At 41.5% G+C, this 27,658-nt stretch overlaps 1 protein-coding gene across 4 annotated transcripts in view; it reads left to right on the top strand.

Annotated features, from left to right (window-relative positions):
• Positions 1-27,658, top strand: part of tncb (tenascin Cb) — a 52,383-nt gene that overhangs the window by 7,121 nt on the left and 17,604 nt on the right. For 2 of the 4 annotated variants that reach the window (XM_035640279.2, XM_035640282.2), the window contains exons 2-11: positions 3,963-4,534; positions 6,235-7,455; positions 8,238-8,501; positions 8,592-8,707; positions 9,241-9,394; positions 14,267-14,536; positions 14,682-14,867; positions 18,811-18,900; positions 19,661-19,924; positions 24,491-24,766. In XM_035640279.2, the coding sequence (XP_035496172.1) occupies positions 4,051-4,534; positions 6,235-7,455; positions 8,238-8,501; positions 8,592-8,707; positions 9,241-9,394; positions 14,267-14,536; positions 14,682-14,867; positions 18,811-18,900; positions 19,661-19,924; positions 24,491-24,766 (3,325 nt within the window). In that variant the 5' untranslated portion in view covers positions 3,963-4,050. The remainder of the gene's footprint in view (positions 1-3,962; positions 4,535-6,234; positions 7,456-8,237; positions 8,502-8,591; positions 8,708-9,240; positions 9,395-14,266; positions 14,537-14,681; positions 14,868-18,810; positions 18,901-19,660; positions 19,925-24,490; positions 24,767-27,658) is intronic. The other 2 variants (XM_035640281.2, XM_035640283.2) reach the window with 2 other exon arrangements.

Genomic DNA, 27,658 nt, shown 5'->3' with positions numbered 1-27,658 from the left:
CTTATTTTTATGATTCTTGATGTGCAAGTGAGGGTCTGTGACTGAGGCCCATTTCCTGGTCATTTCCCCCTTTTACAGTGTGACAGTACCTCAAGGTGAAAAGAGCACCAGACAATTACTCTTCATTCAGTCATTATAGCAGCGACCCAGATTTGGATTCTGTACCATAGAAGGCAAGCTGAGTTTTTGTCATGGGCGACCTACAAAACTAAGCTTGATAAATTCTTCAGAAATGTAAAAGGACCCTGTGAATCTCATCAGACCTGTTTAACATGCAGTCCTGGGACTTGAGTTGTAGTTCTGGTCATTGAATATTTACAGCTTTTGCACACCAAGTGGGGCATGCTGCTTCATTATTCAGTTTGTTTGTTTTCAGACGTATGCTGCGGTGTCTGTTCACACTGTCAACTGATCGCAAACCTTTCTTTCCATTTCGGAAAAAGCCTTGACTGCTTGATCTCCATGTTGGTCTATTTTTGAATAACTTACAAAACCTTACTGTTGCATGCAGTAAGGTACATCATTTTCTTTGTGCCAAAACAAATTACATTTTTATTTTAAAACAGCTGGAGAATTAAGCGAACACTTGCTGAGTGATGGTTTTCATTTCTTGGACTTACCACATGAGTCTCAGCAAAAGTGTACTATACAGTGACGGTTCAGTTGCTAGCATGGGGTCCTGGCTGAATTTGAAAGAAATGCTATGAGTTATGCATATGCAATCCTCCCCAGACAGAGTCTGATCATCAATCTTCCACTTTCTTGAAAGTAAAACTCATGTCGAAAAATACAAGAGACAGTAGGAGGAAAAGAATAACACTGGAAAAGTAATCATCCATCCAGGGTTTATTTATTTCAATATGTCAAAGGACTGTACAAAGGGAAACAAGATCAATGCTAAGTGATAGACCACTATAATGCGAAAGATCCTTGCATGCCATGTTGGACTGAAGGTATCCAGTAGCTTATGGGGATTTGTGCTGACTGGACTGTCCTGGCTTTACTCTTATCTTGATCTTCTTGGTCCTCCTTTATGTGAAATAAATACATTCTCCCTTTTTACTCAAGGATTATGGTTTTAGACTGACACAACATGGCAGGGCAAAAAAAGAAGCAACATCTAGGGACATGTTGGAAAGCAATTGACATTCCTGCAAGAATGGAGGGAGTTACTGCCACTGGAACCGGTTAAGAGGTGCAGCATTTTTTTTGCGTTACACCTAATGGGAAAATCAGGGATGTATGAGAGCCAAGACTTATATAAAGACTCTTTGGATGTCATTGTTTCATTTGGACTGTACACATGAAGGAATATTGCCTTTCGTTAACATTTGTGCATACCACTGGCATGCATTCATAGGTGCGTGTTGCACACATAATTTGCATTGATATGATGATTTTAAATGCTTGTTTTAATGTGATTGTCCTCACCAGAAAAAAAATATAGCATTGCTCATTTGTTCACACACATTTAACACACCACATCTTCACGTTTTCCTCTGTTAATGACCAGTGGCCATGCTGGAACATACTTCTTCAGGCTGCACAGCATGGGTTTCTTTTATCTATGACTGTGATCTTGTTTGTTTTTTAAAATCAAAACTTGTTGACTCATTCTGTTTGTGAAGCATGATTAATGTCCTCGAGACTATAAAAAAAATACAGCTCTCACTGTGTGAGGTATGAAACATTGGTTTAAAAAGTGTTTCCCTTTGCACATATTTAGGGATAATGTAGATATGTTGCACCAGCAGGTTTGCCCTGGTAAAATTCTCCTCACATTTGACCACAAGGCAGGCAACAAGCTTTGTTGCTGTTTGAGAAGCTAACTATAGAGCAAAACCAAGTGAGGGAATTACAAAGAAGCAGCAGTCAGATTGTATCAAGCCTGTGTCTGCGGTGCCAACAACCAGCTGCATTAGCATAATGCCATGGCCACAGGGTGTCCATGAAGGAAGTCCAAACAGAGGGATCAGCTCTGTGTTTCTCATGGTCACACTCAGATTCTCTTATTGTGCTTGTTGTGCTTCAAATTAAAGATTAGTAGATGGCAGCTCAGGGGTGAAAAGGCCAAATCAAACTATTTCTTAAACTCAGTGGAATTTTCTCTTCTTAATCAATTTCTGAGTGAAGCTAAGTTTTGCCAGAGCCACAGATTCTCAGACAAAGCCTGGTTTGGTCTCTCAAAGCTGCCTCGCTCCGAGGTCCATGTGGAAAGCAGCCACCCTTCAAAGTGGAAAAGCCAACCATTCGCCCAAAACTAAAACCTTAACAGCAACTCAAAGCAATTTTCTGCTTTTTAATCCCTGGTTTGTGATGCTTGGGCACAGCGGTGTGACTATGTCGGTGTGTGTGTGTGTTTGCGTGCGTGCATGTGGCCTTGTCAGTGTGACATAGTGTGTTAGCAGTTGAGTGGAGGGGGGTCTCTTTCATATCCCTGAGGGCCCAGATCCTTGCGCTCCCATCAGTAAGCTACATTAGCACTTTTACAGTCTACCCATCCCTTCCTGTCTAATCAGGGGGGCTGGTGATGGTAGGCGTGTTGAAGCCATGGGATCCCTCAAAGCTGAGCTTATCTGTGTGCCTGCCTAATCACACATCAGCCTGGGATGAGGACCCCAAGCATCTCTTCCTGGAATATTACCTGCTGACTGACAGACCCCCTACTGTTCCTGCGCACATGAACATTGCCCAGCAAAGAGTGCCCTGTGTTTCACTCATCAATGTGACTAGGTCAGTTGAAGCGAAGGAAATTAAACCCTTCATACACCAGGGTTGGAATATGCTATGTATGCCTGCAGTCATGCATTTTCATATCTGCTTATACAGACATTTTCACGAGTGCTGCTAAGAGCTGCTATTACCCTTTAGAGCTGCCAAGCTTACTCACTGGTTTTATCAGAGGTAGGACATGATCCTTCAGCATCTTTGTCAAGGTGGGAAAAGAGGTGCAATTATTTATACTCAGCCTGAGACAGACTTAAATTTCAAAAACAGGCATGGAATCTCTATTCATAATTCTATTCTCTGTTTTGGTTCAAGTACTGACAGTCCAGGGCTTTATTGCATATGAATTAATGTAAATCTATCTCAAAGAACACACTTTAAGAATCAGTCCTCTTTTTCATAAATACAATGTTAGATGTAAGACAAGACTCAGACTCAAATGCAGCCTGGGCATACTTTGAACCAACCTGTATATTTAATTTAACATAAAAGATCAAACAGCAAGTTCAAACATCTGGTTTGAAGGTTTGTTCCTATTCCACAAGCTCAGCACATTTTTTCCACCAGACCTTTTAAAAGATCATGTCTCAGAAGGTTACGCAATAAGAATCATGTTACAGTATACTAGAAGAAAACCCAGTGGGGAGCAGTGCTGACCTGCCACTTTGCAGGTTGCTGGGAACCTTGTGCATTACAAAGGTCTGCGCAAACACAGATGGTGTACACTGGCATTAGTCTGTCAGCTTGAGTTGTGGTCTGAACTGTGGAGTAAAGAGGAGCTCCCCACCATGCAGGTGTTGTTTGTGGTGGCCTGTCTCAACATGATCCAAAAGAGAAAGCTTCAAATCGCCAAGGTCACATGCCGTCCGTGCAGAATTGTAGCTCTTGGTAATCAGAGGAATTGTGTGAAGAATGCCCCAGTGTCATCCACTAGGGGTGTGTCTACTCAACTGGGAGCAGAGGGGCTAAAATGGGTCAGAGGCAACAACAGGATTGGAGGTGGTCTTTTGTTAGGGGCAACAGAAGAAGGTTAATTGATTTTTAGTGGGATATTGTATTATTTCACTCCAGCTATGATCCCTGTTGTGGATGTATGTCTGTCAGTTTGATTTGTCCCAAAGGGGCAAACTAGAAAAGTGAAGAAACCAACAAGATTCTGTGAATTCATGGTTATAATCTATGTGACAAAGAAATAAAACTAATAAAAAAGTAAACAAAAATCTTCCTTATTCTAGGACTCAAGACAAGAACACCACTTTGATACCTGAATAGACTATTATCCAGCTGCCACTTCACCAGAAGCCGCAGTGCCAGGGTGTCATCATGTGGATGAAAGGCTTTGTTTTAGGCTGCGTGACTGTGGCCCTGCTCCTCCAGCTCTCCACAGCCGGCCTGGTGAGGGTCATCCGCCACCGCAGAGAGGCCCTGATGCCCGGGAAAACCTCGGAGAACCTCACCCTGCCCCATCCTGACCAACCAGTGGTGTTCAACCACGTCTACAACATCAACGTGCCCTCCACGTCCCTATGCTCCGTGGACCTCGACTCGCCTGAAGGCACACAACTTAAACACAAGAGCGGCCCGATGGAAATGCAGAACACGGAGCACATGGAGCACACGGTGGATGGCGACAATCAGATTGTTTTCACCCACCGCATCAACATCCCCAAGCAGGCATGTGGTTGTAATAACCAGCTGCCAGACATCAAGGATATCCTGAACAGGCTGGAGATGCTAGAGTCTGAGCTGTCTAGTGTGAGGGAGCAGTGCAGTAGTGGGACAGGATGCTGTGGAGCTCAAGTTACAGGTATAATTTTAACTGTATGCGTTGTATAGTAATTAATGCGTTCTAATGCCAGTGAGTTTACTGTTCACTATGCATATGGTCAACTCAAGTGAGATGTAAAGTGCTTCCAGTGAATCATGTTTGAGCATGAAAGGACATGAATATGGATTTCAAGAAGAGGGAACAAATATAGCACAATTTTAAAAGCCGCCCCTGGCAATGTTTTCATGTGGCCATAGCAATTCAATTCAATTCAATTCAATTTTATTTGTATAGCACCATATCACAACATACATTGTCTCAAGGCACTTTACATAGTGAGGTCAATATTACAATATTACAGGGAAAACCCAACAAATCCCACAATGAGCAAAGCACTTGGCGACGGTGGAGAGAAAAAACTCCCTTTTAACAGGAAGAAATCTCTGACAGAACCAGACTCAGTTGTGGGCGGTCATCTGTCTCGACCGGTTGGGGTGAGGAGAGAGAGTGGAGGAAGAGAGGAGAGGTGGGCAGAAAGAGGGTGGGAGGCGAGACAGTAGGAGAGAAGAGAGAGAGAGGACAGTTGTACAACCGCCGCTGTAATCTCTACCAGACTGATACTTATAATTAAAAAATACAATTATGTTGTTGTTATTATTAGTGATGATATTAATATTAATATTAATAATAGCAATAATAATGACGGGTTTGGGTCCTGCAGCTCTGGGGTCAGAGATACACTAGGAGAGATAGAAAACACAAACAGCAATGGCTTTGCATCTTTCAGACCATTAACCACAAATTGCTTGTACTTTATACTGTTGCCATCCCCTTTTCTAAGCATTCACAAGTTCATAGATTTATCTCCCAACAATTTAATTATTCATTGTGAAAAAAAGCATGCAAAACATAAATGTTCCTTGAGATAATTGATCCAACACAGTAAATATGTAGCCATTATAATTGTTTATAGACATTTGAATTTTTTTTAAACGATTACATTATTCTCAAAATTAGGATTTTGTCGTTAAAGGACCCATCGTCTGATTTGTCAAAATACAACACTTTTAATGTTTAATGGCTACAGTGGCTAAACTTTCATTGTAATCTCACAAGGTCTACGTTCCTTTTGCACTTGTCATATTCTGTATATTATACCCATCTCAAAGTTTTCTGTCTTTACACCATGGGTGAGGAATAATTTTTCTTATCAAGCAACATTTCAGTTTTTATGAAATCCTTTGAACACATATATCACACTAACCTCTTAAATGAGATGGCTGGAACGGCTTTGGGACCACTTGGAATTGAAGAAATAAGTCCAAAACATATTTCAAACGTATTTCAAAAAGGGGGTGGCAATAACACATTGGTTAAAACCTGTCAAACACCTGATGTTGGCCTGTAAATAAACACCTATCAGTTACAAACCTAATTCACAAAGTGCAGCTAAGACTGAGACCAGTACCATGTCTTCACTAAATCATATGAATTCACCCAGTTTGAATGACCAGCTTTTCTCATTCAGATCTAATTCTCATGTTTGATTAAAGGGACTGTTCTTCCCTTGGTATTCTGTTCTGTTTTGCTGCTTGTTAAAGTGCTTGATGCTGATCTAGGACATGAGGCCAGACCCTGTGCATGTACACGCTGTTTTACTGAATGATTTGTGATATTGTGTTAAGTCTTCCTATATTGGAATATTTTTAAAATACTTTCTTTCCCATTCTTGGCTCTAGGTGATTTGTCCACAAAGCCCTACTGTAATGGTCATGGGAACTGGAGCACTGACACCTGCAGCTGTGCTTGTGAACCCGGATGGAAGGGCCCCAACTGCACCGAACCTGAATGCCCCAATGACTGCCAGGACCAGGGCCGCTGTGTGGATGGCAAATGTGAATGCTTTGAGGGCTTTGGTGGGGATGACTGTGCTATTGAGCTCTGCCTGCTGGACTGCGGTGACTATGGCCACTGTATTGATGGCTCCTGCCTCTGTGAGGAGGGCTTCCTCGGTGTGGACTGCTCCCAGACCAACTGCCTCAACAACTGTCTGGGCCGGGGACGATGCGTAGAGGATGAGTGTGTTTGTGATGAGCCATGGACCGGGTTCGACTGCTCCGAACTCATCTGTCCAAATGACTGCTATGACCGTGGACGCTGTATCAACGGCACCTGCTACTGTGAAGAGGGCTACACTGGGGAAGACTGCGGCAATCTCACCTGTCCGGGCAACTGTAACAATCGTGGCACATGTGTGAATGGGCAGTGTGTGTGCCAGACTGGCTACAGTGGAGAGGACTGCTCAAAGCTCACCTGTCCTACAAATTGCAACGAGAGAGGTCATTGCTTTAATGGAAAGTGCATCTGTGATCCAGGATTTGAGGGTGACGATTGTTCCATCCTTTCATGCCCTGACAACTGCAGCAACAGGGGCCAGTGCATCAACGGAGAGTGTGTATGTGATAATGGATACCAAGGCGAAGACTGTAGCGAATTGTCCTGCCTCAACAATTGCCAAGACCGGGGTCACTGCATTGACGGACAGTGCATATGTGACAAGGGATACTCTGGGGATGACTGCAGCATCAAGACCTGTCCAAAAGACTGCATGGGACGTGGAGAATGCATTGACGGCAAGTGTCTGTGCTTCGCTGGCTTCACAGGTAAAGACTGCAGTGAGCTGACCTGCCCGAATGACTGCCTGGACCGTGGCCACTGCGTGAACGGTCAATGTGTTTGTCATAAAGGTTTCACCGGTGAGGACTGCAGTGAGAAGACATGTCCCAAGAACTGTCTAGACAGAGGTTACTGCATTGATGGCAACTGTGTGTGTTATGAGGGTTTCACCGGACTGGACTGCTCCATACTGACCTGCCCGGGAGACTGCCAGAACCAAGGGCAGTGTGAGAATGGAGTATGTGTCTGTGATGAGGGCTTCATTGGAGAGGACTGCTCTGAGGGTAAGACAGATCAAGGATATCAGTGGATTCTTAACTTTGAATCACCCCTTTACAGTGTCGTTTACTTACATTTACATTTACATTTACTTTAAAATACACACGTGTGAAGCCTTTTAGGTAAAACAACATACGTGCAGGTTCCTCTGCCAGAAAGAAAGACCTTTTGGCATCTGATAAGCGTCAGTTCATTCACACTGGCAAATATAGTAGGATTATTTTTCACTTGTATTGAAGTATAATATCAACTTCTACCTATGAATGGAAAATGTTTATATTTAATATGATTGTCAAATAGTGAAAGATGACTTTTGATTTCCCATTGCAACTGGATATGCGGCAAAATGGTTTAGGTTCCGATTGCCTGGCTACTTTCAGCAAAATCAAATGGAAAATGTTCTGATATTGTGTTGAAAACTGCTGATTGAAAAACTGCCCATAGTGAGGGTCGAGGGGAAAATCACCTCCATGAACTGTCTGACAGTTCCTAATATCTCAGACTGCTACAGCTCATAGATCAAGTAATGCATGGAAATGTCTGTGAAAATACTTATTTCAAGTTAAGTATGATATCTGCTGTTTGTTTCTGCTAAATATGAATTGGGATAAAGTAACTGTGGATGGGACATCCATTTACAAATTCTCACTGCATCAACTTGATGTTATTTTATGCTTAGCAGGTCAATTAATTTTCCTATCGGGACATTTCTGACAATCCAGTAACTCTGAGAAAACTCCCATTTTAAACCTCAATGCAGATAATTTGTTTCGGTGTTTCCCCACAGTCTCACCACCCAGGGACCTAAAAGTGGGGGAGGTCACCCCTGAGACAGTGGATCTGTCCTGGGAAAATGAGATGCGTGTCACTGAGTACCTGATCACATACGTGCCCACCGCAGCAGGAGGCCTGGAGCTAGACATGCGGGTGCCTGGGGACCAAAAGGTAGCCACTATTCGGGAGCTGGAGCCTGGAATTGAGTACCTGATCAGCGTCTATGCTGTTCTCAGCAACAAGAGGAGTGTTCCTGTCTGTGCTAGGGTGGCGACACGTATGTGATTCCTCTGTGTGTGAATTTACAGAATACAGTCTGTCAATGTGGATTAAAATGTAGATTAAAGTTTTGCTCCATTACTCTCAGATCTGCCTGAGCCCGAAGGACTCAAGTTCAAGTCAGTGCGGGAGACGTCAGTGGAGGTACAGTGGGACCCACTGGACATTCCCTTTGACGGCTGGAACCTCATCTTCAGAAACACTGTGAGTCCTGCCACCGAAATGGAGCTTCTGTATTCCAGGAGGTGGTTGAACTCTACTGCCTACCGCATCCTCTGTCATTATTCACATTTTCCTCTGGTAGAAACCATATATGAACCACTGCAAACCATATACGAAACCACTATTCACATTCTGTAATTCCCCAATGTGCATACATGAGGATCAGAGTAAATATCCTATGGAAAATGGTTTAGCCAACCCAGAATGCGAAAACACAGCAGTCAAAACTGTTAGCATGTCCCGACAGCTCCAGTGTCCCCATGCAGCACATAGAAAATGTTGCTTTCTTTGATGCTTTATTTTCCTTTTTGAGTGCTCATAGAAACTTTTCCAAACAGTGCTACTGGGATCTGCTTAAAGCCACGCTCTGTTAAAGCGAGTACCCTGTCAACTCTTAAGTCCAAACGCCACCCAGAGTGCCATTATGTATGATTTGGATGTCCCCCACACTCCTCACATTATGCCAGGACTAGTCTTTGAAGTGGTTGATGACTAGTGTGTTTTGGTGCTGGCAGAAAGAGGAGGATGGTGAGATTCTTAACTCACTTGGCCATCCAGAGACCACCTTTGAGCAGTCTGGCCTGGGCCCCGGCCAAGAGTACGAGGTCAAACTTGAGGTGGTGAAGAACAACAAGCGTGGACCGCCTGCCTCCAAGAACCTCATCACAAGTAAGTGTACACATTCACACTGCTAACCGGCTTACCAATCTTTTGTTTCAGACTTACTGGAATGGTTGTGTTCCAGTGGATTTCCAGACTTACCTCTTTGCATAATTGCATAATAATGCATAATTTCTATCACTTCTATCTTTTTTGGTAGATTGATATCTTCTGATAATATATCCAATAATATAAGAACCCATCAATCCACCACATAAAGGATCCTTTTTGTTACCATAATATGAGGGTTGCAAAACCCAAAAAGAATATCACAACAAGCTGAAAGCACATAATGTATAAATTACAAAATTAGGAAGTAATCAAAGTACAGTTGATAATGACACACATGATGTGTGTGACTTCAAAGTCACCCAGGCTTCTTCTGCAGAGATGAATACATCGGGTGAAGTTATGAGGAGGCCGTCACCTTCCTCAGTGTAATACATAAACAAGTCTGGTTGCGCGCTTGTGATATTGAAGATTGGATTGTTTGTTACTTTTTTATTATTTATGAACATAAAGCTGGTGTCTTGGTCATAGCTCCGTAATGAAACCCTATAGTGCACAGCCCCTCAGGTGTCTCTAAGCTGGCATTGTTGTGAGCCAATGATAACTCAGCAAAACACTGATAGTTTCCACTTCAGCTTTGCACGTTCCCATGATGGGAACACAGAGCAGACACCTGATGCCAGAGCTGCGAGCACTGAGGTGGCCATCACACAAGAGTCGCACTCACTGGTGATTTAGTAATTGTTCAAATCCAAACATCTTTGAAGAGCAACAGTCAAAGATTTATTGTAATATTTGCTGAGTGAGAAGAGATGAGGAAGGAACAGTGGGACATATGTGAACACAGCTCTGTGAATAAATGGTACAGTATTGACCTCATGATATTGTAAAAACAGGTTTGCAGGAGTATAAATCTGGAAAAGAGTTTATTGTGGAATAAAGTGTCACTTGGAGCTGTCACAGGTCGTAAAGGTCGTCACCTTCATACCTTGCATAGGTTCATTGAATTCTCCATCTGGTCTATTCGTTTTACAGTTCCCAGCTCAGTATTGTAAACAGCCCGACATGTCAACCATGAGAGATTAGCTCATTCAATTTCACTGAGTTGTTTTGATTTAGTCAGGTTAGTGAAGATAGATATGGATTTCCAGCCCTTTTGGCAAGTTATGAGATATCTCCACAGCTCCATCAGGCAATAAATCCCAATGGATTGTTACACTCCGAGGAACTCGGGGCTGGGGATTGATATGAAGAGAAAAAACAGGGTTGAAGGGCTCTGTGGCTGGCTGAAACTTAAACCTTTTACTTTAACTGTGCTGGCTGTTACCCCAGGGAGACTTCTTTTCAACAAAGCACATCCAACAAGTGCTGCCAAGTTCAACATATATTCAACACTAAGTTTAATAAATGACAGTTTCTTCCAGCAGTGGGTCAGACCACTTCTTTGCTTAATTATAATGTGAGAATGGTCTGCACTGTGCCAGAATAAACACAAGGATGAGTGGAAATGCCATTAGAGGCCTACCATACCAATCATTTTCTTATAAACCTATAACTAAATATTTAGATATATTACTTTTTAAATTTTTTTTCTCAGTGACTTCTGTAGTTAAACCAAAGGCACCAAAGAGCACTGATAATGCTTGTTCTGTAGTTAGAAGTAGTATTGTGCGGTAATTTTTGAATCCATTATTCTTATGAGTAGCACATACTGTTCTGCATTCTAAGGAAAATGCACCCTGCATTCTATATTCTTATTATATTTATTGAATAAAGTGGATCATGACTTTCCTGTGAGAGCAGTTAAATTGAAGGACTTTATGGAAAGAAAATCCTTGTCCTCCATGACAAATGGATATGTATTTCATACATACATACATATGTCCATTAAATTCAATTAGATTTTTTTATACACAAAGCCAAATATGTAGGTCAACGATTTTTTTAAAAACAGAAACGTGTGGCTAATTAAACTGTAAAGAATGTATATATCTAAGAAGTGCCTACAACAAAAGTCATCACACTCTTCATTAGTGAAATGCAATTCTTTTGTTTTCTTTAATATTTTATTTTTACAGTTTCCACAGATAATCCACACCACAGGTCTGAAGCATTTTCCCATCTGAGTTTTTATTTCCTCAATAAAAGGTGGTGTGGACAGTTATTTCATAACATGGTTCATGAGATAATTTTAGTTACATTGATATTTTACTTTGAGCCTGTATTTTCAATGCAGTCTACCTGTCCTGTTTGTTCTTAATCAACCATGAGATCAAAAACACTTGGAATCAACTAAAAGATAATACAATTATTGTAAAATGGTATAGCTTTAATCTTGAACATTTTAGTGATATTGCACAGGGGTATACACAGTTCTGTTCTCAACTCTACATGTATCAAATACAAAGGTATGTAGAGGTTTAAGGAACTGATGTTCTTTGAGTAATGTGTAATGAGTAAGTAAGTGAGAATAAGGTATGCAGGGTGCACAGTAATATAGTGTATGGTACTTTTGACTCTTGAAATTATACAGTAAGAATAAGGTATGCATGCTATAATATCAAGAATCAACTGTTCTCCATTTTTTGCTTTAGTTACACAGAGTGAACAGGTTGTTCATGTGGGGGTCGCTGCTTTTTTAGGTACTTCTAAGACAAGAAAAAGTCAAACAGGATGAATATTTTCATAGCTACTGCAAATGCAAGTATTCACTCGTGCACGCGAAAATGTTCACCAACGTGTCAGGTGAGTTATGAGGTCCATTACACCAGCCTGCGGCGTGTACTGTGGGATTTGCATGCTGACGGGCTAAATGTGTGAAGCAGGTCCCTACACTGCGCTCCCCTTCTCTCCATCCCCTCCAACCCAACCCACAATGTGTGGGAGGCTCCAGTCAGTGGAGCACTCGGGCTCAGAGGGCCACCGGCCTCCCAGGAGAATGGTATTGTGACATCTGAACGTCACACTTGCAGCCTCCTTGGCAGACAAATTTGCTTTAAGCTCAAACATAGATTCTTAATTTATCAGCCCTGCACAGAAGCTTGACTTTTCTAAAGTTGCTTGTGTGTGACAAATCAATTTCAGTGCCCTTTGAAAAGGCACACTTCATGGGCACAGGGGTTTGACCTATTAATAGTTTGAATAGCCTCATAAATGCAAGGGGGCTGTCACATATTTCAGTACCTGCATTGCTGAAATGGTACATTCATGCATCCATTTCACACCCTGATGTTTGCCTCCGCACCAAACCCCATCACTCCACCTGTGCTTCATGATCGATCGGGATAAGGATTTCTTTTTATCGGTGGGTAGAGCAAGAAAAAAGCCAGGTGATTTAACAATGCAACAAAAAAAACTCAAAAAAACCTCCTCAGATACAAATTGAGACACAAATATGATTTTTTTCCCACATATCTAATCAGTGTTCATTAGCTGAGCATTAACATATTGAACCTCTAACCCCCTAATTTGGAGATGTGTTTTAAATATTTTCACTTTTTTCTTATAACAGTCCACTAATGAAAATGAACTGAAAATATCTCTGTTTGGATAACTCTATTCTTATGGTGTTAAGACAGTGACTCTTTCATTTCTGAAGCAAACCTGATGAACATGAGGCAAAAACTAGTAGAATCAGAATAATTATTAAATGAAAGAGTTTAAATATAACATGTATAATGCTGATATGTTTGGTCTTCCTCGAAAGCCTATTTGTTCCCCACTGCTAAAGATGTTAAACTTACATAAAAAAAATGAATGAAGAAAAAAAGAAGGAAAGAAATAAATAAAAAAATCATGCAAATGATGGAGGGTCATTATTTTGAACAACTGGAGTTTGAAGGAATGCAGGAATTTTCCACGTTTTGGATATTGGGAAATTCAAACTTGAAATATATTTCATTATACATGAAGAAATATCCTTTTTTTTATAACTTTATTTTCAATTTTGCATTTTTATATACAAACAAACAACCATGTACACACATGCTTCCCACAGTTACCCATCCCAAATCTCACCCATCCTCCCCTGAGCGCAAGAGCCAACATAAACAACAACAAATAATTCAAACAACAGCAACAAAAAAGAAAAACAAAGTAAAAATACAATTACAATGAATGAATTAGACAATATAGAGACAAACAAAGATCAAGTCAGTGACTGCACCTGGTTAATGAATGAAGACCATATCGTAGTAAATTTATTAGGAGGCCCATTTAGTGTATGTCTTATTTTCTCAAGTTGAAGCAGGGAAAGAACTTCATTAATCCATCCTCTGAAGGGGGGTTGTTTGTTTGACTTCCAAGTCATTAAAATCAATCGACGTGCAATGAGGCTTCCAAATGCTATTGCTTTTTTATATGCATTTGCAATTTGTATTTCCACTGGTGTTATTCCAAAAATGGCTGTTGGGTTTGAGAGGTTCATTGCTTAGAGCTGATAGACATTCAAAAACAGTTGACCAGAAATTTGTTAAATATGGACAATGAAGAAATATTCCTAAATAGACTAATATCAAATTAATCTCACAACTGTATTCTGGTCTGATCCAAAATTATAGAAAATATTTTTTGTCTTTGTAGGGCACATGCGTACATAGATAAGAGACATGAAACACACATGACCTGTTTTTCTTATCCCTGCAATCAATCAAGACATTATTTTGTGATTATCTAATGAATCATTGTGTTTTTCATGGTGTTTTTAGTAAATAAATTAACCTCCATTGATAATTTATCAACTTAAAAGACACACCACACACAAAGAACAAAATGGTACAAAATAAAACATCTTTCCTCAAATACCTTTGACCCTGTGTGTATGCAAATAGAAGGGGATATAAATTGACTATGTTACTTACCTTACCCCTGTAGGGATTGATGCCCCCGGCCAGGTTAACGTGCGTGACGTGACAGACACCACAGCGCTGGTGACCTGGTTCCAGCCTGTGGCCCAGCTTGACCACATCAGCGTCTCCTACGGGCCCAGCTCAGACCCCGCTGACCGCAACGTGATGGAGCTGTCCTCCTCGGACACCCAGTACCACCTGGGAGGCCTCACGCCCGACACACAGTATGAGGTGTCGCTGACTGCTCGGATGGGAGAAAGGACCAGTATTCCTGTTTATGAGTCTTTCCTCACAGGTAAGACTAGTAACTATAAGATCAGTGAGCTGCTAACTGTTTGTTGTTGTATAATGACCAGATGAGCTATGTATGTGTGGACAACCTTAATTAGAAATACAGTTAAACTTACGTCTCTCTAAGTCCATTCGTTTTTCTTGTTTAGACCTGGACGCCCCCAGAGACCTGCAGACCGTGGAACTGACAGATGAAAGCATCACCCTGGAGTGGAAGAACAGTCGAGCTCAGGTGGAAAACTTTCGCATCAAGTACGGACCTCTGTCTGGAGGCGAGCACGGAGAGCTGCTCTTCTCTCCAGGACCCAAGGACACCACCCAGGCCAAGATTACCGGTACTGCCCCGCAGAGTCACACACACACACACACACACACACACACACACACACACACACACACACACACACAAACACACACATACACACACACACAAACACACATACATCCAGGTTAACACCCCCAGTATCTGTGTGCAGGCCAAATACACAGTGTTATGTAACGTTTCTTCCAAGTACAACAACCTTAACTCAAGGCTCACTTAGTTTTTCAAGAGCTGTCAGCCACATCCTTCTTCATTTGTACAACAACCTTAACTCAAGGTTCACTTAGTATTTCAAGAGCTGTCAGCCACATCCTTCTTCATCTGCGGATGGAGTTTACTCACTCGTCACAGTGTATTTATCTATATACAGAAAATATACATGCTTTGTAGATACTACATAGTGCTAATTGTGCAGATTATTTTATTCATACTGTTTTGTCATTATTAATGAAGGAGTTTATAATTTGTAGCTAATACCTGTATTAATGGTCAACAAATCATTCACTAATTATGGATCATTAATAAGTAGCTAACAACTTCGGCTGGTAGTCATTATCCTATCAAGACATTTCTTTGTCTTTTTGTCCAGTTTCTCACTGTCTTATATGTGACCCATCAACCCATCCATTTGAGTGGATTTCAGTCCAGATGTTCTTCCAGAAAGTACATGGTACAATTGGTAATGTCACCCAGGAGTCATCCTGGAGACGGGTCCACACCAGGCAAAGTAATGTTTCACAACCTGGCCACCTAAAAAGTGTTGTTATTATTAATAGTTTATAATAATAATAATAATAATAATAATAATAATCATAATAATAATAATAATAATAATAATAATAATAATAATAATAATCCCTTAAGGATTAGTAAATTGTTTATTAGCTGTTAGTAAAGCCATTAGTTGCCAATTACTATTTAATGGTGCCTTGTTACATAGTGGAATCAGAGTTTTTTACAACCTGGCAATCTAGAAGTTGTTAATATTATATCTTATTTCTGAAGTAGAGGTTTGACCAGTTTTGCTCAAGTTACACTGACACTGACACCAACAAGACACAGCTACTTCTAGCAACCCCTGGATTCCTCTATTACCAATTCATCCTGACACCAGCATTACAGGAATTAATCAAGTCATATCAAAACCCATGTGTGCAACAAAATATGAAGCCAAAATGTTGATTCTGACCTCATCACAACATTTCTGGTGAGTTGAACGAGTTACAGTTTGCCTTTAATACATTAATCGCATTACTGCGCATGGTGAATCAAAGGCTCATAACTGTCACAAAAATAAAAGAACACCCAATCACATCAGTAAAAATTATCAGGCCAGCTTCCTCAAAGGTTCCTTCACAGAGAATTCTTACACTGGGACAGTCTTTGTGCCAGATCGTCACAGAAGTCATTAATTATGAAATGTAAAAAAATGGCTATGGTAGAGCATGAGGGTCTGCTACTCGGCTGAGAATAATGTAGTTACAGAGTGAAGATGACAGCAAGGTTAAATGGACTGTATTTATATAGCGCTTTTCTAGCCACTGAAAGTGTTTTTCACCCATTCACACACATTCATACAGCGCTGCTATTTACAGCGCATTTTTCTGTTACACATGACTACACATGCATACACTGTCGGAAGAGTCGTCAGAGGTAAGTTAAGGTTAAGTGTCTTGCCCAAGGACGCTGGGATAGAACCGCCAACCTTCGAGTTGGTGGACGAAAGCATCTGTAACAGGGCGGCTGAGCCACAGCCGCCCTGTTACAGATGCTGCTAAATAGAAAACATACCAGAATCGAAAGTTTCTCTCAAAACCATTAATAAAGTTGTTTATGACCACATGTTAGAGCCATTGTAGGTTAAAAAAAATATTTACGGATGGGGTAATGTTGCGAATAATGAACATAGTCATAATAAAAAAAAACATATACCTCATATTCTCTGAGAGTCACAAATTAATGAGTTTGTGCATCAGGAACTACAACACTCAGGTAGTTTTCTCTGAGTGACCTGTGTTTCAGATCACATCATGTTTGTCTGGTCGACTCTCTGCCTGCCTTGTCCCCCACACAACACACCTCTCCACAACCAACTCATCTCCACCAGTCCCCAGCTTTGCTCAGACCCCTGCCTTGTCTGCCTCCCAGGTCGGTCCCCTGGTCATCGAACAACACTCACAGCTCAGCCTTGTTTGGCTCCGTCCTTGAAACCACCACTCCCTCTTTGCCCTCAGCATTTGCCTTCCAGAACCATCATGATCATCTTTATTATCATCCTCCCCCTAATAAAAATATAAATGAATAAAATAAAAATAATTATCACTTGTAGTCAGACATAACTGCTTCTTATTGCTAAATCTGATCGCAAAGTTCCATGACAAAAACAAACTACTCTTTTGGGAAGTTTGTTACTTTAATCAAAATGTGTGACTTTTTTTCTCGTACATTTCTGACTATAATCTCAGGGAATAACCAAGTTTTTTTCTTGCAAATTTACTATTTTAACAATGGATATTTTGAGTTTTTCTCTCACAGCACGGTGATATTTATGTTTTTTTCTAACCTAATGACCCTAATAATAATAATAACCTAATAATATGCCATAAAATTACATAGTACATAGTACAAAGTACCAACGTATTTAATCATGTTGTCTAAGGCATTTTATTAGGAGAGCAAAATGTAACATGTTAAATGTGATACTTGTTTGTTTCCAAGTTCAAATAATCAGTTAAAATAATCATATTTCTACATACTTTATGTTTTCAGCCTCTTGGATTTTAAGTTTTGTATATAATCTGCAGTTAATTCAGAGTTTAATTAATTCAGGGCCCTGCACTCACTCACTAACCATGTGACCCTGCAATTAGGTCGAGGCCAGCATCGATCACTGCTACAGTAACAAAACGACTTAGTCCTGCTCAGCTAAACCCAATGGGCTGTTTAACTGTGACTGTACACACTCAGTGTTTTTTTAATCTTTTTGTCTGCTTTGAGTTCACAATTAGCAGCAGACACAGCTGAAAAGCTTTAGTAGAAATTGAGGGTCACTGTTTTATTCAGCCTGCTCATCTCCAGAATGGGTCGTCTTCTTTTTGTGTCCTGAAATGTTTGCCCGTCTACAAAGCCGAGGGATCTTGCTTAAACAAGACAAGTGGGCACTTTTTTATCTGTCTGCACAGCTGACATTATAAAACCATATGTTAAGGCGGATTTGTTTGTTCCTGCATTGTGTGCCGCTGCATGGCAGGATTAGATATCATGGGAAACAACAACAACAAAAACAAAAAGCTTCTAAGAATGGGCTAACAGTGTCTTTGTCCAGCCAATTCTTTGTCCTTCGGAGGCCTGTCTCATGGAAATAAAGTACTGTGTCCATTCAGCCATTGCCCCACACACACACACCCGCGCACACACAAACATACACTCAATTAAGCACTTCTTTCATGCAGTTATTATCTGTAATTGCCTTCACGCTCATGATTTTATTGATAATGAGTTTGCTGGGCATTAAGTGTAATTTCATGCTGTAAGACTCTGGGTGTGATGACCTCTGTGGGAGTTAATAAAGGAATAAGAGGCAATCAGGCTGAGAGAGAGCTTAATTGTGCGAACCAAAGGGCCATCACAGCCCGGTATCCTAGCAAGTGGTGTTTTTGCTCTGCGACAAGGGCCCTATAGTTCCATCAATGCAAATACAGCACTGATGCTCCCCAGCGAGCACAGGCTCACCATGAAATGCAATTAGGCGGCGATCTATTATGCAATCAAGTCGCATGAGAGTCTTTTTGTGTTTTGCCACAGGCACCGGAGCCATTAGATGAAACAGCTGGCCACTTGACCACAGAGCCTCCCCATCGTTCATTTAGTAACACCTCAGTGGACTTGCACAAACAAAACATGACACTGCTTTTTATTTCAGTGTCACAGTGTTTTCATTTTGTGGCTTTATGCAGGCCTGAGACCTGGCACAGAATATGGGATGGGTGTCACGGCCGTGAAGGATGAGCGGGAGAGTCAGCCCACGACCACCAACGCAGTGACTGGTAGGATGCTTTCACGTACTCAGTACTCAAATACATACTGTTCTGCTTATAATTGATAATATAATTTATATTTTATCTTCTTTATATTTATGTATGAAAGATAATTGATTTCATCTTATTTCAGCCTTGCTGAAAAATCTCCTAATGCTGCAGCATTTACTTTTTTTTTCCTTTTACTCCGCCAAAGTTATGTCAATAAGTTGGTGTGTAAGTTTATTTGTTTGTTGGCGGGATTCCTCAAAAAGTTATGGACGGATTTTCACGAAAATGTTATCAACCATAGGTTTCTGCCATGGTCACAGGTAATTACATTTTGGGAGGGATCCAGTGGCGAATGTTGAACCAGGAAGTATTTGAAGTCTTCTCCGCTATTGCTTGATAGGGCAAAACCACTGTTTGTTTTGTTTTGCTGCTGCAGCATTCATATTTTTTAATCGAACATTTCTTTTGTTCATCAGAATGTTCTTTTAAACAAACCTGTTTAGTAATTGTCACTTTACATGCAGTTATTTAGCATGTCACTGTGGCTTAAGTGCCCAGTGGTCCTACTCTTAATGTGAAATAAAATGTGAACATAAAACAAATGGCTGCATGTTTCATAGGGGGGAAGAAACTGTCATAACACAACTATTGGTTGAGTTGACATTGTGCTATTGTATGTGAATTGGCATGTGTACAGAGGGTGGTTTTAGGCGGGTTTGTCTTGTACATGTTGCTGTGTAAATATTAAATCAAATCCGTCCTCTACCCCTCTCATCAGCTCTGGATGCTCCCAAGGAGCTGACTGTTGCAGAGGTGACAGAGACCACCATTTTGCTGGAGTGGAAGCGCCCCCTGGCCAAACTAGACTCCTACAGACTGGTACATGTTTCCGCTGATGGCCACAGGGCTGAGGAGGTGGTCCCAGGCAGTTCTGAGTCTCACACCCTGAGGGGCCTGACATCCGGCATGCTGTACACCATCAGCATCACAGCTGAGAGGGGCCGCAGGACCAGTTCACCGGCTACCATCTCCGCACCCACAGGTCAGTACTGCAAAAACAGACAAGCACACACAATTTTTCTGATCAAGCGGTGGTCCCTTGTTTGACATTACAGTGTCTAAACACATCTGTGAGGAAACACTGGAATGATAATACTGACATATCTGATACCTTGCTCTTCATTATTACCCAGATAAGATATCTATCAGAGAATTTTTTTTCTTGCACAATCTCAATACATCCCTAATTTTAAATGGTTTAGTCGTCTGAACTATAAAAACCTTATTTTCTCCCTTACCTGAAGTGGTAGTCATGGCGATAGTTTTAACACTGGCCTGGTTTCTGTAAAAGGAAAAACCTTGCCTGAAGAGACTAATCAGTGTAACTAGGTACTGTAAAAGAAAAAAGTATCTATGAGAACAATTGAAAGTGTCTTTATCCAGAGTAACAAGATCACTTTGTAGAAAGAGCAGCAGTTTGTTTGTTGTAAAGCTGCCTTAATATCTTTATGTGGGTCAGATTACTACACTTAACCAGAGAGGTGGTCAAATTTCGCCTTTGACTGTATTAGGAGCTTAGCCTTGGCATGTGGGATTTTCAGTATCTGTAAAATGTTTCAGAAGTGGAGGCTCCCCTGAATGCATCTCACTGTTTCCATGAGCCATGACAATAGGAGAAGTCCTCATTAAAAACCAGTTTGTTTTTTTTGTCCTTCAGTGCCAAAGCCAAACTGAAGCTATGAATTGAATTCATTATTAGCTGCTGAATGTTAGTCTGTCTGCCTCTACATAACACCACCTCCCCACTCCGACCCCCTTCAAGACGCATTGATTATTTTTCTTTTTCCCTCTGTTTTTTTTTTTTTACCAAAACAAGAAAAGACATATGAGGGGACTGGCATATTTTTGTGCTATGGTTGTTGAACCTCCAAGTCAAACATTTCACAAGTAAATCTTCCAGTTATGTAACGGGCCCCCATTTAAACGCACAGCTACAGGCAATAATCAATATGGCACGAGGAAAAGTTAGTGAGCCTGGGATTAACTGTCTTTTGTTGCATTTTTGTGGATTGCACACTGCCAAGAAGAATACAGGTTTTGGTGTCGGGGGGTGGGTGGGTGGTTGGGGTGAGTGAGTGCTCGCCTGCACGTCTCTATTCTTTATGTCCACTTGCTCATGTGTGGCATGTATGATTGAGAGATTGATATAGATTGAATGAACCTTTGGGTGTGTGTGTGTGTTGTTGGGGCAGTTAGAGGCTGGGGTTTTTTATGGACATTGCGCCCTCCAAAATGTTCATTCATGTGATAATTGTTGGTGTAAGCCCTGCTCCCTTCTGGCTTTGTGCGATTTGACCACAATGAATACGTGGGTCTGTCAGATAAAAGGCCACATGCTGAGACTCCTGTTAAAACATTGTCTCGGAAAATTAGCAGCTCTCTAATCCTCAGCCTGGCAAATCTGCTGCTGTTATCATCTCCAGACATGTACTGCAAACACAGCTCACACCCATTTTACAGGAGGGATTGAAGGAAAAGAGGAGGGGCGGACTAGGTGACGAGAGGTTTGGAGTGGAGGTTGGGGGTTCTTCTTGAGCCTGACAATCGCTGTAACGATTAAGAGAATTTGGTTCCAACGAGGTGCTGAAATGTTACGTGCTTAATGTGTACAACGCCATAAGAGGAGTGTAAACCTGATGCCAGCCACCCAGAAGGTCGTACTCTGTTGCAATGTTGCATGACCAGCTCTGACGCCTTAAAAAGTGACAGCTACTGGAGACACAAGAGTAAAATTGTACTACTATTGCCAACATTTTGGGGATTAGTTTTGACCATCTCATATGGTGTTAGTGCATGAGTAGCTCATTCTCAGCAGTGGAAAACAGTCAATAGAAAGCATGAACTAAGCAAGATCATTGTCCCGCATGCGGCCTTCACAGTATGATATGAGTGAGTGTGTGTCAAATGGCAGATATCAGAATGACAAGGTGATATCTCAGGAAACCATTTGATTTAGTCATGAACAAGCATCTTCAGGTGCAATTGACAACAGGAACTGAAGCTAAACTTAAAGAAATGGTTACATTACACGCAGTGGTATCTCGCCATGTGGACAGGTTTAAAAGATCTCTGTGTCTGAGATCTCTGAGTATGCATTAATACAACGATGAGGACTTGAATTGGGTTAGCTTTTAGGTGCTGACAATGTTGATAAAAACTAAGAAATAAAGTAATCCCTGTAAAACCATTTGATCAAATGTCTGTGTAAAGCAAATTTGAAGAGATTTTTTTTAATGTTGTCGGTACCAGAAATTAAATTCCATTCACATCCATTGAAATGTAATGTGGGAAGAAACCTGATCTAGAAAACAAACAAAAACAACATGGGTAAAAAACCACTGGGTAAGTGATCATTTGTTAAGTTAAAGGTTCAGTGTGTAGGATTTAGCGTCATTTAGCAAGCATCTTATACCACTTTCACACCAAAATTACCGTGTAGACCTGGGTTTTTTAAACACTGGTCGACCCGCATTTAATCGGCAATTGCCTCACACTGCGAGCAGACCAGGGTCTGATGATCTCCAGCAGGAAAACAGTGTAGTGACAGGTGGCGGTCATAGGTGGCAGTAAAGAGCAGTTGCGTGCATAAAACAAAGAAGAAGAACAGTGTAGTAAACAACAAAAAAGCATGGTAATCATGAGCCGGTGGTCAACGTTACCTTGTATCTTGAACTTGTCACTGTCACTCTTTCAAGTTTACAAACTCAGCGCAGTGTTATGAGCCAAGCCTGGCCCTTTAAGCAGGTGGCTTTATGGGGTTTGAAGTGTGTGTGTATGAGAGAAGAAGAAGGTTGGCACTGTGGTTGTGTGTACATAGCTGCAGCCACAGTAGAAACATCCATCCATGTTACGACAGTTTATGGCCACTGTGAGAAGTGAGAGACCGCCTGATGAGGCCGTGTACTGTATGTCCGCCGAAGGGTTGAAATAAAGTGCCCCGTTCTAAACCTCATCGATGATATGGATTGTGTTAGTTGTTACCACCAATGAGCCAAAGCTAGGCTATGCGAGCTAGCTACATGCGAGTGGTCTCTTTACTACAGTTCGGAGCCACGTGCTGGTGAGGTAACAGCAGTTACCGACAGATGAGACGAGCCTTCGTTGCCTCCGTCATCGCGCAAATTTGCGCGTTCCCCCGGGTTTGACGGTGACGCCGATTATTACCCGGGTCTATTGCAGAGTCATTTGAGCGGGGCTGAATGCCGATTAAATGTTTTCACACTGCAGAAAACGCCGGTTGTTTGCAGGTTTAAACAGGTTTTTTGGCCAGTGTGAAAGGGGCTTACGTTTCAGGTGATTATACAAACTCCGGAATTTCCCAGCTTACCTTTCTATCGATTTCCCTTCTGTATTTGTGAGTCATTGTAAATTCCCCTATGAAAATGTGTTTTATAATATTACAACTGTGTTTTACTGGTTTCTTCATTAATTGCAACTCCATGTGTGTTATAACTCATTAAATCACTCTTCATAGTCTGCTTAGAAATGACAATTAGAATGTAATTGACCTGTTTATCAATGCAACTTTATAACAGTTTCAGGGGGAAAGTTTGCAGCAATGAACACAATGCTGACTTAAGGGATAGACACTCATTAGACACATTGTACAGTAAATGCATCGTCCTTGCCCACCTGAGCTCTCAATGATCAGTTGATTTCAGCAAAGCCACTCCCCCCATCCTCCAACACACCCTCCCCCCAACCCATCACATTCCTTTTGTCTACCCCCTTTTGCGCTACTCTTGCACACAGTGAGGAGAGGATAATGGGAGCCTTGATGTTTACCTGGGCCATCTATTTCCGTCTCTTTCTAGTCTACTCTCTGAATGCTTGCACACACAATGGACTCCAATTACAGGAAGCTGCATGGCCTTCCCCTGGGTTTGAAGTGGATGGCGTACTTCTGCCATACTGGTCGGGCTACGCTGCACCTTGAAATGTTGATGGCTCATTCACAGCCATTAATCTGCCCAAACTGCATCAGCATGTCTTCCTGCCGCTCTCTATATCTAAGTCTTTCCACTTGTATGGTCATTTAGAGGAGATGGCCATAGGCAGGCATTGATAATGACAGGCGTTTGTTCTCTCTGACCTTTTGTAGTGTAAATAAGGTATTTCCACTCAGGACAAATTAAGGCCTTATTTTTACTTTTTGACGGCAACATGGACTGATTTAAATACAAATAAATGAGGCAGGACTCATTCACGGTTCAGAAGAAGCTTATTCTTTATATGTTTCACCATTTTCATTGTTTTCATTAACATTGTTATCAACAGGAATCAATGTTCAAATACACCACAAGAATTTCCTGAATCTGTGTGTTTGTCTGTTGTAAGGTTGGACCAATATGTTGAGCCAAATCTGGTTATTAATTTCTAGAAATATAAATCTGCAGTCTCCTTAAATTCTGTCCAGTTCCTGTCCAAAAAAGTCTATTATCAGCCTTTGAAACCTGTATTGGTCTAACCTTTTTTTGTCCATTCAACATGTTTGTGTGTGTCTGTCCCAGTCCTGTAACTCCATGTTGATGTGTTTGTCATCACCCAGAGGAGGAGAAGCCTGTTGTGACCAATGTCACTGTCAGCGATGTGTCATGGGACAGCTTCCTCCTGTCCTGGTCTGCTGAGGACGGGGCATTTGAAGCCTTTCTGATTGAAGTTACCAATGCAGAAACGGGTGCTGAGTGGCAAAACCACACGGTGCCTGCGGATACCCGCAGCCTCACCCTCTCTGGCCTCTCCCCCACCACGTGGTACAGGGCCAATCTGTACGGGGTGTACAGAGGGACCTTCTTAGACCCTGTCTTTGCAGACACCATCACAGGTATCAACGCCATCAGCACTGGGGTCTCCCTCTTTCCTTTACTTCCTTCCTCTTCTGCTCAGGCAGGGAATTGACTTGTTATTGTTTCTGTCTGGAGTTTCCAAATGACAAATATTACTTGCCAAATGGTGTTGGTCTAATCATAGAGCCCTGGTGTTGTTGTTCATCTGTTAATGTAACTCTAATTTGCTTTCCCACAATGAGATGTAGATCTGCACTGTTAATTTGTCCTTGCACTTCCAAAGAAATCTGCGATAAGGAGTTTTTTGAATAGGATTTCATGAATAATGTTGAAAAAAAAGTGATCCAGCAGTAGTGGAGGTTGTAGTGAAATAATTGAAAGTAAAATATTAAACTAATCTGTGATAAATATTAATGAATGGGGGATGCAGGCAGGATTTGATCATCCCCATGGACATGTGCTGATTAGTCACAACATTAAAACCAATATCTGGTTTAAATGTTTTGTAAGATTGATGTAATTTTGATTTGGTCAAGCAACAAAGCCATGGAACATGATTGAAACTACAAAATAAGCTTCAAATCTCATACTGATATATCAATATTTTTGGTGTACCTTAGAGCAGCAAACCAGCCCCCATTTTCTGAGCACACACTGTTTATCCTCAGTGTTTGCTGTAAAAAGGTAGATACAAGCATTGCCACTATGGTGGAAGTTAATCTTCACAGAGTAAACAAAATATCATTGCTATTCAGACAGTGTGCACATTCCAAACCCCCTAACAAAACCCCCTGATCAGCCATCCATCATGCATGTATCCCTTTGGGAAATGGGCTAATACTCTGAAGCAGCACGCACATAAAACCCGGTCTATATTAGCCCAGCCACAGATCTGAGTCTGAGCAACCTTTAAGCTGTCAGTCTGCTTATTCAGTACAGTGTGAAACAGCTCCTGGCAAAAAGACACAAAGAAAAGGTCACCATGCAGTTTTTAGTTAGGAACAACAGGTGCTCATGTTTACCTTCCCAGTACATCAATCATAGTCATTATCAGTGATTAACATGCTGTGAATTACAATGTGCCTAATAATGGGGCTGCATACAGCAAAAGCAAAATCTGATACTGATGCCTTGTACTTGCCTCTTAGCACATTTACTAACCAAGCCTTACCACAACAAAATACCCTTTGAGGTCCTTTAAAAAACATTTTACCTACACTAGAAGGTCAAAAATATTTTCGGGTTGGTTGACAATTTTTTTTTTTCTTAAGTGAGCATCTATTCCAACATTATCATTCAGTATTCATTGATGAAGATCAGTCAAGTGGAAGCAAGATTGGAGGACTGACAGGAGAAAAAAATACCCTTAGGCGCTTTTGTCGCTTTTTGTGAGGGTTCTCTTCTGTATGCATGCCCAGTACCCCCAAGCCTGGACGGCTCTTCATTCTCATGCTGCCATTTCCCCTCGGCTCTGGTGCTAGGGTGCCAGGGGCTTCTGGGCCCACGCAGAATATGGCATGCAGTCAACATGGCCCATTGTCTGCATGCTAATGTTTAGTGATGAAGCTTAACATTTTTCATTAGCATCGCTTAATCCATAAACATCCATATACTTGTGACTACAAGTGTTGACTAATTTGATTGTGTTATGCATGGTGGTTATTGTCGGTCTGCTGGCAGACGACGTTGCAGGGAAAATAAAGTTCTCCACTGAAAAAGGGTTCATTTAAGAATGGAGATTATGTGGAGGGATAAGGGGTAGAAGGGAAGAAGTGGTGGTGGGAGGGTGAAATCAGAAGAAAACTAGCACGTTAGCTGATGAATTTGGCCCTCCCTCTCTTCCACTGACCAGCTAAAGCTGCCCGGCGGCTAATGAAGAGTGACAGCTCCCTGGGATTTGTCTGCTCTGCTTCTCATTTCCACCACTTCTTCTCACATCAAATGCCTCATACGCTTCCCCTCACAATGGAAAAAAAGGGGGTTTCAGGCTAGTTCAAGGACCCCTGAGACCCTCACATTTGGTGTAGCGTTTTAATGAGCAGTGACGCTTGGCTTTATTGAGGCTTTCCTGATCCTTCTTATACATACTTTATCCAGGCTGCTTTAAAAGCTCTGTCCGGTCCATGCTTCCATCTGTGCTGCTACCGGAAGTTTCTCTGGGTAATTCGCGTCAACAGACTCTTCCTCTGGAGAAACAGCCACTGTAGGGTCCTGCTGTCTCTCAGGCTCTCTTCATATCACTGCCATTGTTAGCTGCTGTTAATGACGGCTTAGTAATAGCTTTTACAGCAGCACTTGCACACACTGCTGTCTGTACACACATAGTTAGATATCTGCACTGAACTGTTGTTCAATTGCGCAACAATGAGATCAGACCAATACTAACACAGACGAAAACGCATATTACATGACCGTCCATGTACACTGGAGTTGTATGTGCCAGTATGCACAGGGAGCAGATTTTCTACTCTGCAGCTGGTTACTTACTTACAGAAAATATAAACAAAAAAGAACAGTGGTGAAGAGTAGGGATTTCTTTTCTTGGACTAATGACAAGGTGGAACTGTTACTGACAGTATATTGCTGCGTTCACACCAAACAAGAAGCAAATTTTCACGTTGCATTACTTTTGCGAGTTTGGTCGCCAGTGCATTCATATTTACTCGCACAAGTAATGCGAGTAAACACAACCCGGCGAATATCTGTTCTCTGTTGGATGCTGATGTCGGGAGGATATCGCCACATAGTGGTGTGAAGGCACCATAAGGATACCAATCAGAACCAATCAGGAAGCGAATTTGAGATTGCCCGTCCATATGACAACACAACCATGGAGTTTTCAAACTAACGGTAGGCATGAACATTGCAGCAGTGATATGGTTTAAAACTAACATTTAGTAGTGTGGACAAGGCACAGCCTGTGGCCCTGA

This window comes from Scophthalmus maximus, chromosome 19, assembly GCF_022379125.1.
Source record: "Scophthalmus maximus strain ysfricsl-2021 chromosome 19, ASM2237912v1, whole genome shotgun sequence".
In the NCBI taxonomy this organism is placed as follows: Eukaryota; Metazoa; Chordata; class Actinopteri; order Pleuronectiformes; family Scophthalmidae; genus Scophthalmus; species Scophthalmus maximus.
This window is presented reverse-complemented; position numbering and strand designations above follow the sequence as displayed.